At 37.7% G+C, this 13,330-nt stretch overlaps 1 protein-coding gene across 3 annotated transcripts in view; it reads right to left on the reverse strand.

Annotated features, from left to right (window-relative positions):
* Window positions 1-13,330, reverse strand: part of tai (taiman) — a 77,809-nt gene that overhangs the window by 28,847 nt on the left and 35,632 nt on the right. For all 3 annotated transcript variants that reach the window (XM_066402578.1, XM_066402577.1, XM_066402579.1), the window contains exons 2-5: window positions 5,728-5,832; window positions 1,639-1,957; window positions 866-1,587; window positions 473-805 (exon numbers count right to left, since the gene is read on the reverse strand). In XM_066402578.1, the coding sequence (XP_066258675.1) occupies window positions 473-805; window positions 866-1,587; window positions 1,639-1,957; window positions 5,728-5,832 (1,479 nt within the window). The remainder of the gene's footprint in view (window positions 1-472; window positions 806-865; window positions 1,588-1,638; window positions 1,958-5,727; window positions 5,833-13,330) is intronic.

Genomic DNA, 13,330 nt, shown 5'->3' on the forward strand with positions numbered 1-13,330 from the left:
TTCGTAAATTATGTATCATCTCGAGGCCACGTAAGCACTTATGGAAAATCGATACAATAGTATCAACTTAGATAAAAGAGAACAAACGGGTTTTGAAATGAAGGAACATGGCAAATAATAGTAAATTCATTTATACTATACTGTTGGGTAGATTTGTTTATTTTTCGCTCATTTGCGGTCAGTAAATCAAACATTAGAAAATTCAACATTATAATGTTATTGCTAAGAGAGCAAGAATGACATGTGCGTTCGCCATATTTTCAAGAAACATTACTCTGAACTAGAAAACAAACCCTTCATAAATTAAGCAACGTTAAGTGTTGTTACAGTACTCCTTCACATTTTCCAGACTCAGCTTAATGGGACTGACAGATATCGTCTATCAAAGATATTACTTTAAGACCTTGTTTAGAAAAGTTTCTCCCTGCATTAAAATAATACTTCATTCGTGTAGGGGTACCACTGTGCTTACCGAGGCGTTGGTGTGGACACAGGCGTGATACTTTGCCTCGAACTCGGCCGCCCGGCATCCGACCATGTAGGAGGCTCTAAGTCCCACGTAGTAGTGGGAAAATCGAGGTGAAGTTGAATGTCGTTGGGAGGAAAATCGTTGTCCAGAAATTCCTGGGTGAACGGTCCGCCGGAGGAACTTGACTGGATCATAGTTCCTGTGGACGCTGAAGAAGAAGGAGGAGCCCCATCAATGGTTAAAGGCCCGTTACGCGATGGAGTTCCCGTTCCGTTGACTATGCTCGTCATCAACGGTCCTCCAATTCCCCCACCTGGATCTAGGGCATCGTTATCCCTACATAACAAAGACCTTAGAGAACAAATTCTTTTTCCCTAACACACTTTTATCGCTTACCCAATAATCGAATGTGTCGACATAATGATGTCACCTCGGATCTCACTATCAGTACTCCCGTTAGGGTTCGCTTTAAACAATTTTGATTTAGTCTGCACTGTCAGTAACTTTTCAGGGGTTACTTGGATGCGATAAAATGCGCTAAGTGATGTTCCTAAACTAAGCACTTCCTTGAGATGCGCAGTCACTTTCTGAACGTCCTGCGCAGGCACCAGGTCGCGCAAAAACCGTCCTTTACAGTCTTTAAACACCGCCTGAGACACCAGGTCGGACACCCCCGACACGCAGATAATTTTACCCGAAGTGTCCAGTCTCGTGGTAAACTGTTCGAAAAAAATCGCGGCTTTATCACGTTGCGAAATTCGATTTGCGACGCACAGTAGACAAGGACCGCTATCGCTCCCGTCCTCCTCTGACACTGACAAGTGTTCTCGCAGCTGCGTGGACGCTATGTGCATAAGCTCGTAACAGGGCACCCTCTGGTTCTTCTCTTCAACGGTCTCGTTTTGGTAATCTTCCTGCTTGATCAACAATCGAACATCTAGAGATTTGGATCGAGTGGGTGGTGGTTGATCGCTGCCCCACTCGATGGTCATCGGCAGGAGGTTGGAATGGAACTTGGTGTGGTCCCCAAGGTGCATAAAATTGTAGATACTCTTGCCTATTATATCATCTTTCGAGTACTTGATGTATTTGGAGACGTTGTCGGTCACGTGTTCTACCTATGTACAAATATCATAAAAACTCAACAGTTGACATGAAGCAATCCTTACCTTCCCCTCGCTATTGATCACAAACAAAAACCCGTCCAACGCCTCCAAGAGTAAAGGTCCATAAACCTCGTTGGAGAGTATCGTGGGCCGAGAGGACGACACCTCGCCCTGCTGCACCGGATCGGCGATCTGCTGGTTGGCCGCTTCTTGTTGCTTGATCCTACGAATCTGATTGACGGTTTCCTGGAGAATGGCGCACTTGTCCGGCTTTACGGACAGCGAGCTCATGTCCCCGAAATTGGCAGATATCAGCTCGGCCAATTCCTCTACGTATGTGTTCTCCTGCTCTCTGCGTTTCTTCTCATTGTTGCACTTGTTTCTGTAAACAATATATTCATCAGTGCCAGTTTTATTATCAGCAACTGCTTTAGGAAAGCTTTTTTCAAAATATGTTTGCTGCTTCCAGTCTTTAGATAATTTGTTGAACGTTGACTATTGTGATTTTATATAAATCATTCTGACATTTTTGACATAACATTATTATGAACTACATTTAATTATAGAACCCAACAAAGCGTTATGCTTTCTGAAAAGTATATACGTTTTACAAGGAATCACTACCAAAATTCCTTCCTACTTATTTGCTTAGACCCTGTATAATTAGTCATGTACACTGTCAAAACGTTCAGCATCCGCTAAACAGTTACGATATGCCCTAAGGTATGATGTCTACGTAAGTTAACCAAAATCACGGATTTATAATTAGTCGAGTTGATGCTAAACTACGGCAGACCTGAACCGTTCACTTTCATTAAATTAATTAAACAAGCATTATTAAAATGTTATCTAGAAATTAAAACAGGCCTGGACTGAGCCATAAACCCACCACAGATTGGTCTTCAAGAAGTGCCAGTTAGCTGTTCTGTTATTGTTGGCAAATCCTTCGGTCGGTGAAACCTGTGGATCCGGCACTGCATCAAAAAAACTCAAATTCCCAATGCACATATTACCATAATAAACGCCATAATTATTGAAAGCAACATGAAAACATAAATTGGACACCTAATAAGCAATTGCGCGATAATTAACTGCAAAATGTTACGATAAAAATCAAGATTCCTACGACCCGTACTTTCATCGTCATGCAAGTAAATCGGAAATCGAACGCTAAAACGTCATAAAAGCGACGTCACCAATCAATTAATTACCTAATTAAGGGATGTGTTGGATCCTGAAAGTAAAGAGGATGGAGGAAGGTTATGCAAAATGTTGCCTATCAACAACAGGCAGGTGAGCGGAAATATTCCTGTTCGTAAACTGAATGAAGTGGGGTTCTGTATCTAAACTGATGGTGTTACATAAAGAGGACTTTTATTCAGATTAAGTTAAGCTTGTGAAAGATATAAAGGGGCTTGCTGAAACGATTACACTGAGCCATGGGAAAGGCCAATAAATTTAGTGACAGTATTTACTTGGCAAACGTTAAAGAAGGCGCATTTCTATTAGATCCGTGAGGCATATGGCTCGTCTCGCTTTAATCAGATAAAATTTGGTTTTACATTATCAAATGGCAAAGAAAAAGGAAACGATTGAAAAGATCGACATGATACAAGCAGCTGCCCTATTGTTGTGCCTTTGAGGAAAACGGTGCACCATTCACTCACTATACAGGATGATTCGCAACGCAATAACCATAGAGGTGCATGTAGAGGACACTTCAAAACAAATAGATTTTTTATATATTTTTTTCTCATGCCTACAGGTACTGAGATACTGCCTTCAGAAAGTCTTAAAAATTGGAATAATATTCTTGTATTTTAGCAATGCCTTAACACAGACAATCAAATAAACGTTGGCTGTTTAAAAAGGGGTGGCTTAGGGACGCACCACCCTTATAATGTTATTACCTTTTTAACAATAATGTAACTCACAAAGTCTATCAGTTTTGTAGCAAACTTAGCTTTGCAATTTTTTATTCTAGTTAATTCTTTGGCGTTACAGGACATTGCTAAGCTACAGTTTTTCACATTATTTAAGACATTCTCAGAAGCTAATATCTCAGCAACCGTAGCCATGAGGAAACATTTTCTGGATCTTTGCCCATTGCATTGCGAATCACCGTGTACGAAGAGAGACTATCTATTTTTCGGTCTGCGAGACCTGGTCTTGGGTGATAACCACGTGAAGCCAGCCTCTAATTAAACTTGGCTTAAATTGTGGACTCACGTTGAAGTTGCCACACTATCCTCGGGATTGCTCATCATGTGAACTGGCTAACTACCGGATTGGTAAGATATTGGAAAAATTAAAAGTTAACACTAACTTTGGACATGAAGAAGGGAAAAAAGCTTCCGCTAACTATCGCGATACACGCTGACGGCCACTACCTACATAAAACTTGAATATTATCCGAAAGCGACGACAAAAGCTCACGTCCACGCGAAAAAAGCAGAATCAGCGTTTTCGTCTAGGCCGACATTTTAAAACAATAAAGGTGGGGAGAGAGAACATACATAAAGGGATCTTTTAATATTCACTTATCCATACTCCATAGGCGGCTCAGCTTTTTTATTTTTAAATTACATTTACTTTCATAATTACATGCCACACTCTTAAATTAGGCCCTTGGAAGGTACATGTGATTGCACCAGCACAAAGAGCACTATCATCAACATTTACCTGTATGATGACGGTTGAATTTAAAAGATTTTTTTAAAGCAATTGCTTTTCAGATTCATAACGGTGCTCGAAAGTTTAGAAAGTGAGAAGAGAAAGGGTTGATTCTTCAATTTATTCAGAATAAAAGAAAATTTAGATTAGATTAGAGCTGGGAAAGAACATTAAATAGGAAAGCGATATAGTAAATTGTTTCAGTTATTTCACCCTAAATTATTTATTTTTTCAGGCTTTCAATAGCGTGCATAAACATTTACTTTATAAAACGAATAAGGATTTTCAGAGCAATATTCAAAGGATTTGCACAATTAATTTTAGAATTTTCGTTCAGCTTAGAGGGTCGAGCCAAAAATTTTCACGTCATGAGACGTAGTTGAAGTTCCAATCCTTTGGATATCTAGTTTGAGGAATACTCATTTGAAGCACTTCCAAAATTGTGGAAACAGGACCTCGTATCTCAGAAACTAAGAAAACTCGATTTGTACAAGCTAGGCAAGGAAAAAATCATATAAAGCTATGAAATAATGGTAATCACCGAAGAGAAACTCATCTGACCTAGTATAGAAAATGAACTATTATAAAGCAATAAATTATAGGACCAAAGCTAAGCTTTGGACAGTAAGTATCGATAATGAAAAATGTGATTGTTAGATCGATAAACTTGCTTAATTTAATTTTAATTAACTCTGAAGACTAATTAGTCCAAAAATATATGAGAAGGTAAGACCATATGTTCGATTGGCTGTCGCCTTGACATTTTAATGTTTCGTTTTAAATATTGAGTATATTTTCGTCGATGAAAAATCATCACAGAAAGACGATACTCGAATCACATCATCGTATACGACTCTCAAACTCAAATGAATGGTTGTCGTGCAGGGAATTATTATTATCGTTATTGTATGGTCCTCGCCGAGCCGCAGCAAACGCAACGTTCGCTATTAGTGTTCCAATTTTACTGTTTTCACTTTCGGCACACACCTTAACGAGGTGACGTCATTTTTTATATTAATTCCAATAACATTTATAATGTTTGGCAGTAAGTTACATCAAATGATCGTACGACAACTAGGTACATAAGAATCTTAATTCTGTCATTAAATTTCGTCATAATGTTTAATCGAGCAGTGGTTCAATCAGGATTGTGTGGTGCAAAAAAAGAACTTTCCCTTTATTTGTCAGACGCAGAATTGGAAACATTTTGTTATTTCTCATAAAAATCAATTTTCGAACTCTTACGCTATTCTGTTTCTTGTCAAAGGAAACAATTTCTCTTGAAAGCACAATCCATGAAGGGAAAGTTAAGTGAGTATAGCAAAAATGTCCCTTTAGAACTTGAAACACAAAAAGCGAGATTATTTATTATCAGTACTTTGGAGGGGAATAATCCCCCTGATGCTGTAACCCTTAAACAGTTATTGAGCAAATATGCGAGGTTACCGAGGGAAAGAATTTGCAAACAGGTTTACTTACATCTGCGTCTGAGGCTTGTTCTCTGACTTCTTCCTTTTTGCCTTGGTTGCGGAGAGAGTGTTCATTTTTGCCCACATCGGCTCTTGAAGCTCGCACGAGCCAAGCCTTAAACAAAAACATTAATGGAATTAAACTGCTAAAACAAGCGTAGCAAACGAAACATGAATTAGTATTGTTAGACAGGCGAGCGAGGAACAACACGATATTAATTATAATACGAAAACTCATCCAAGCTATGATGAGAGAAATACTCTCCATTAAGCTGAGAGGCTGGAGAGTTTCTGGACTCAAGTTGCTCACGAAGCACTGTAATTTCATCATAGCCAACCAACCATAGCCGTAGTAAACATTCGAATCTGGAAATAAAGTTTTTCCCGGTCTCTATAGACCAAAAATTCCTTCGTTCGGGGAATACCGCTGTACAATTGATTGACTGATTCAACATTTTTGATTGTGTTCGCGGTGGAAATACTAAATAAAAAGTTCTTTTGTCTTTGAGAAAGTTTATATTAATTCTAAATCTTTGGCCAGGACTATCTGGAAGGGGTTCAGTGACCTCCACGAAGGAGATAATAATTTTAATGCATGGCCAAGATAATAGGGAGAATTTCCTATTTGAGAAAGGAAATTCATTCATATTCCGGAGCTGCGTCATGTGGCACCGCGCAGACTCTCGCTGACGTCAGATTCGTCTCGCAGACGACGTTACCCTTGAGTATTGATTGGCCGTTTTCATTTTTCATCAGAGAGCGCTTTCTCTATCGCCGCCGAAAAACGAACAAATCTTCAACGACAACGTTGCCGGAAAATCTGTAGGGCCGTAGATCATTTTCGAAAAATAAAAATTGACAATTTGGCCGGATGTGTAAATTTAAAGCTTTGTTTCGCATTGGAAGAGCTAAAAACAATTATTCATGTTACAAAATATCTGCACAATCTTATGTAATTCTAACCACTCTCATACGCCAACTGTCTAGTCCAACAATCTGCAAGAACTGGATGTGGTATGGTTTTTTAAATGAGTTTGAGGCATTTTGTGGGCATGTGAAACTAATCCATGGCCGTGAAATAAAAGGAAAATATGTTACCATGACCCCTCATGTCTTACATGCACCGAGGAATGACGCATCTTTGGCGAAAAAATGACGTCATCAAGACACTAATACATGGCGGACGTCTAGAACGCCATGCGTCTAAATTTGCCCAATTTTTAGATGAATAAAAGCAATTTTTTACAACACCCAGTGTTTCTCTAGATCAATTGTCTCGTCATTTTTCTAAAAGGTACAAATAAGGGTTTTCATAGTATATAACGATTCCTCCAGATTACACAGCAAAATATAAATTCTTGAATTATTAATTAATATAATATTATAATTAATTGAACATTAATATATAATATTAACGTATAATATTGAATATTTATAAGTTCACATATCTACAAGATGATATATTTTCATGAATTGAGAAAGCCAATTTCTTTGTTGTAGTTTTGTCTCCATTTCTATTAAGTAAATATGGCATTGAACTAAAGCTTCAACTTGCTTCAACATGTGATTCTGTATCCAGGTGAAAATGCTAAATTATATTGAGTAGACTCGTATAGTACAACAGAAAGAAAATCCTTCAAACAAATAGGCACTGCTTCAATTGATATTTTGTTTCAAATAAATGTTATGGTACTTTCGATTCGTCCTATATTCCTAATTTAATTAACCGCTTTTACTTGATGTTAACTAAAATTACTTACTGATTTAGATATTCAAAACAAGTATTCACTTGCTTCTGTGTAGAGCACACGACACTGCACTAGACACTACATATTCAACTGTTAATATCTAGTTATTAATAAATGCAAATATGACTGTCTAACCTATGGCTGACCAATACAGCAATATGTGCATTTGTACGGACTTAAAATGCTAGCAAAATATGGTCACTTAAATAGTGCTCCATAAGCCATTAACTTGCTTCATTAATTCTACAAAATGAGGAGTAATTACTGCATATTTACGCTTGACATGTATCGACTCTGTTGTAGTAGCGGAAATTTTATTACGATTTTTCTTTGATTCACGTGTATCGGAAAGGGGGCAGGAAATTCTCGGTCCGGTCCTGACCCATTGTTTCCATCGAGCCCCTAGCGCGTTGCGATGGTTTCATTGGGGTAGGTCAGCTATCGACGGAGCGGGAACAGCGCTCCACAGCTGAGTAGCGGCGTTGCCATACAATTTGTTGCCGAGCAATAAGCTTAGGAATATCGCTATAATTACCTATTTGGCTTGATAATAGTAAAGAAATAAACGGCACTCTAACAGCCTACGGGCCTTATAACTGCCTGAGTTTGTTCGATAAACGTCTTAGAACAAATATTATTCTTTGTTTTTGTGACAAATTTGCAGTCAGCTAAAGCTTTGGGTAAATATTGATCCTCTTTATGAATGCTTTATATAATAAGTTTGTGACTACGGAAATGTTATTTTTTACAAAGGTCTCCTCCTTTTTGTCCATGTAGTGCGGAATTCCAATAAATTCAATGCGTAATTTAATGCAGAAACATAAACACAACAGTAAAGTTTTGAAGTCGAATAGATGTTAGACTTGGAAATGAACCTTAAGCTTCGTATAAACATAGATTTGGGCACACAACAAACAATACAACGAACCGAACGTCGAACAAACTCTAATTTGTACGAAGCCGAAATACACATTTGCAAGTTAGTTGGCCCATTTTATTCGGCGTTCGGTTCGTTTGGGTCTGAACGAAGCTTTCCAACAACAATATTACCCTAAGATGAGGGTATTCTGAAAAATTCTATTAAATTATCATCATCTTTGAACATGTGCGAGATCCGACACTTGCGCCCCTTTCATCCGCAAAAAAGCACTTTCCTGCCCATCGATCTTCATCTCGATAATCTTTTCCATAGACAATTCCACGTTCTTCCATCCTGCATATACGTCATTTTGTTAAAGCCCTCGGAAGGAACAAGGTACCAAATTAAGCTAATGAAAGTAATCAAATTAACTATAATTAAGTTTGATATCGCCCTGAACTTTTGGCCGCACAACGAACAATACAGCTACCCGAACGCCGAGCAAAACACTAATTTGGACGTGGTGAGATACAAATTTTGCAAATCCTATGGGGGTTTTTTGCCCCGCCCAGATTAGTGTTTTATTCGGGGTTCGTTGTATTCGGGCCTGTTTGAATTGTAACAACAAACGTATTACCCCAAGGATTGGAGTATTTTAGTAAATCCCGTTAAATTATCACCACCTCGGGCCGCTGGCAAAAATCCAGGAAAGCAAAATTTACCCCATTAGTGATTCTTACAACAGCTAATAACAGATAGAATATACTTGTGATATTTATATATCAATGTAGAGATGAAGTCGCTCCATCTTGAAGCATACGGAAACCGAAACTTTTACCACGACCGCCTTATCGGGTTGCGGCATTTGTTCAGATTCCACTCAGTCCCAACGAAAACTTCTGGTTTTTTTTACCTACACGAACAGATATTAAATTTAAACAACATTCATTATAAAAGCCAGATTGCAAAGGTGTGGTTTTATCTTATTCATCTCGAAATCATATTCCGACTCAATGAAGCGTGACGGATACGAAACGATATTATTGAAAAGAGTCGATTACAAATAGACGAAAATTGACCCCATCAACTTGGTTTCTAGTTACTTCTTGATTTTAATTGCTCGCTTAACATGTATTGTTTCAAGGCAACAGATCATCTTCGATATCGTGATATAGGCAACTACGTCACCATGGGCCGTAAAACGACTTTATTGCTCGTTTCGCTTAATAAAACTCCCATCGATAACGCGACTCTAAATTCGGAGATCAAATGGGTTGTTGGTTATGTCCTAAATGGCTATGCATATAAACTGTAAAATTTATTAGTGACTTTAAGGTTCTTTTTTATTCTACACAGACAGAGGCTTTAAAGTTGTGGATTAGGGACGAGAATTTTAGAAAATCAGTATTGGTGTGAGGGATTTCAAGATCAATACCAGTAGCGCAGCAGCAGGCATACCAAAATGAAGCAACCGTGCGCATGGAACGCTTTCACTTTTAGTTTGTAGTTTCGGGCACAAGGTCAGACCCCAGTTTTTTGCCGGTACCGAGTTAATTGTTTCCTTTGGAAATAATTGAAATACTGCCACGGTTGCGTGTCGGAACCTGGGACAGGTGACACAAGAGGGTTTTTTTTACTTACGCTATAACGGAGAACAAAGTAAACAAAGTTAGAGATGCACTTCACTAGCGGATGACCACTGAGTATTGAAAATAGGTCTCACAGCACTAAAAATACCATATAATCCGATTATGTGGCTGATGCCAATTTTTTATGCGTCACGGACAAAATGGGATACCTATCAATTCGCAACATTGCAAGGAAGTATACAGGAAATTTCCTTGTGGAAAGCATGCGTAAACTCCGTCTAAACGAGAACAATGTTTCAAAATGTATTAAAATTAATGCATCTAACTTCGTAAAGGCGAAACAGTGATAGCGAGCGCAAAACAAGCGTCTTATCTGTTTCCCTGTCAGCAGCGGACGGATGATAAAGTGCATGGAAGTGTTCCAAATATGATAGTTTTAGAGCACTAAAATTGCGTTGAAGTTTTGAAATTATGTTCCTCTTCGTCAGTCGTATCATCAGTTTCCCAACCCAAATCCCAACTAACACCTCTCGAAGGTGAATGTACAAGTCAAAAACCTAAGCGAACTGCGTTACAAAATAATGGCCGGCAAGGTTGCCGGCTCTCCAATGGGCGCTTATGAAAATATATAATGGATTGGCCAAAAATGTAACATTTGCCGGTATGAGCAACAAAAAGGCACAGACAAACATGTCGATTGCAATTTCCCGTTGCCAAACAAATGAACAGAATCGACGCCGACATAGCTCGGATCGGCCTCTCTTTCTCGAATCTCGAACGGATAAAGGCAGCTTTATATAAAAGGTCGTTCATACCGGCAGATGAATTGCCAAGCGAAAATATTTTTAATGGCCGCCGCACCAAGGTCGAGAGAACGCGAAATAAAAATACAAAATGCTCGCCCATTTGTTATTATAAGTAACTTAAGTGCACGGCTCCGTTTTCAGGTTGTATGTTTTGCTGGTTGCATACTATACATCTCGACAATGTCTTAATTGTCATAGATTCTTTTGCAAACACAATTTTTTCTCCATCTACACTATCACCCATAAAATCCGCATATGAACATTTTTTTTACTTATCAATTTGTGTGCATTTTGACTTTGCCTTCAGGTTGTACTTGACAGTTGATCAGAAATGACATATAAATCGAAAAACAAATGACTATCTACAACTGTCAAATGGATTTTTTCAAAAACATACAAAATCTCTCATTATTTCTCAAAAATGTTTAAAATCACAAAGGAAAAAGTTTCTTAGGTTCTTATTTTCCACCCATATGCTAATTTTCAACTTTCTCGAACGACTTTAATTTTTTTGTATTTCTGCATTTCCGAGGTATTCAAATAGGTCAGCAACCTTGTAAGAATAATTACAATATATCAAAGTAATTGGCTGAATAAGCAATCGTTAGCTAAAGTTGTAATAAATACATCTTTTTAAAGAAAATGTAAAATTCATTAAAGACGCTACGTATGTCTTGATGCAAAGTTGATCTAGTTTATAAAGAAAATGTTCAGGTTACCTTATTGCAGTATTTCTACAAGGTTGATCGACACAGAATTAAATATATAAACAAATATCATCATGAAATGGCTACAATATGTATTAAATGGTTATTGTGTATCCTAAAAATGAAAAAAATTAAAGTCGTCCGAGAAAATTGAAAATCGACATATACGTAGAAAATATGAAACTAAAAAACTTTTTCCTTTGTGATTTTTCAACATTTTGAGAACTAATGGTTGATTTTGAATGTTTTTGAGAAAAATTGCAATATGAGAGTTATAGACAATCATTGGTTTTTCGATTTGTACGTCATTTTTCATCATTTGTGAAACACAACCCGAAGGCAAAGTTAAAATTTACACACATTTACAGGTAAAAAAATTTCCCATATGATGCAGACTTTGTGGGTGACACTGTATATGTCCTAATCTCACTTTCGTAAAATCTCCATTAAGAACTACCTGCATTAGAGTTTGGACCGAGTTTTAGACAAAAGGTGCAAGAAAAACGGGTGAAATAACGTCCAAAAGAAGGATAAACAACAAAGTCATTACATCCATAAATAATTAAATTTAGCACGAATATCAGTGAGTTGTTCTTTACATCTCTAGGCATATAATGAATACGAGTATTATTTCGAGGATTATTTTAGTGGTACAACTGATAGCTCAAAGTAAGAAATATCACCTGGGGATGCATACGAATTTGTATCGACTAGATCCGATTTGATTTATCGACAACTGCATTTACAAGGCACCCGATAACTTATGTACCGAACGGCCATTATAAAAAGATGATTAAAAAATGAACATAAGTAAGGTAAAGAAGAAGAAGGAAATGCAAAATACACAAATTGAAATTATCCGTTTTTTAAAGGCAGGAATTTGAATAAATGAATATTTTTTTGCAAAAAGAACATAATCGAGTAGCGCACAAAAAAACTTTAATCGAAATTTCCATGAAAATTCATCAAGTTTAACGACTTCCTTTCACCATTCTTTCCATTACTCTTTTACCCTTAGTCTCACCACCCCCAAAACAGAACATTCTTGTGCTCCTCGCGCGAATCATCTAGACCGAATCTAAATTGGTTGCTTCGCTTTACATGAAATTCCGAAATTACCATTACACGACCCAGTGGCGTCCGCCTCGACTTCGCTTGTAAAAGAGAGAACAAAATTCCATTAATCTACCGGGACGCCATATTCAAACGGTAATCATAATAATTTGACCAGATTAGTCGATGGCGCAGTAGCGGGGAATTAGCATACAAATGCTCATTAGTAATTGTAATGGTGCAAAGCACTACACGCAATATCGTAGGTAGGTGAAGAAATAAGGCATTTTATCAATGTGCCTGATACTTTCTACATGAATGAGTTTTCATTTTGATTGAGTGTACCTTATGGGTTACGTTCCGTAAAGATTATTATTATCATTGCGCAGCATAATAAAATTGCATCCGGTGCAACTACTCCCTTTGCGGCAAATGGTGGCATAGAAACGAGCTTTTTAATGTCGTGCAAAGATGCGCACCCGCCGACACGTTGGTTTATTAAAAATATGTTTCCTTTTATATAGACGACTTCAAAGAATGTCAATTTACGTGATATTCGGCTTTGAAATTGCTTGTTTTCTGCAAGAAATATCGCCAGAGAAACGACCCACTTACATACTCATTCATCACCACCACCACCACCACCACCACCACCACCACCACCATTTTACATGCACTGATCGATCTCCAGAAATCACTTTCGGCTTAATCAACTAAACTCATCTGAAAAGAATTATTATTAATCCATCTCCCTCCGAGTTGAGCTTCCTCGGAATTTCAGAAATCCACGTGTTCGACCTGGAAAGTTTATTAATTTCGGATTCTTATTATATCTCGAGCGGTGGTAAATG

The sequence above is a fragment of the Euwallacea similis genome, chromosome 26 (genome assembly GCF_039881205.1).
Source record: "Euwallacea similis isolate ESF13 chromosome 26, ESF131.1, whole genome shotgun sequence".
Taxonomy (NCBI): domain Eukaryota; kingdom Metazoa; phylum Arthropoda; class Insecta; order Coleoptera; family Curculionidae; genus Euwallacea; species Euwallacea similis.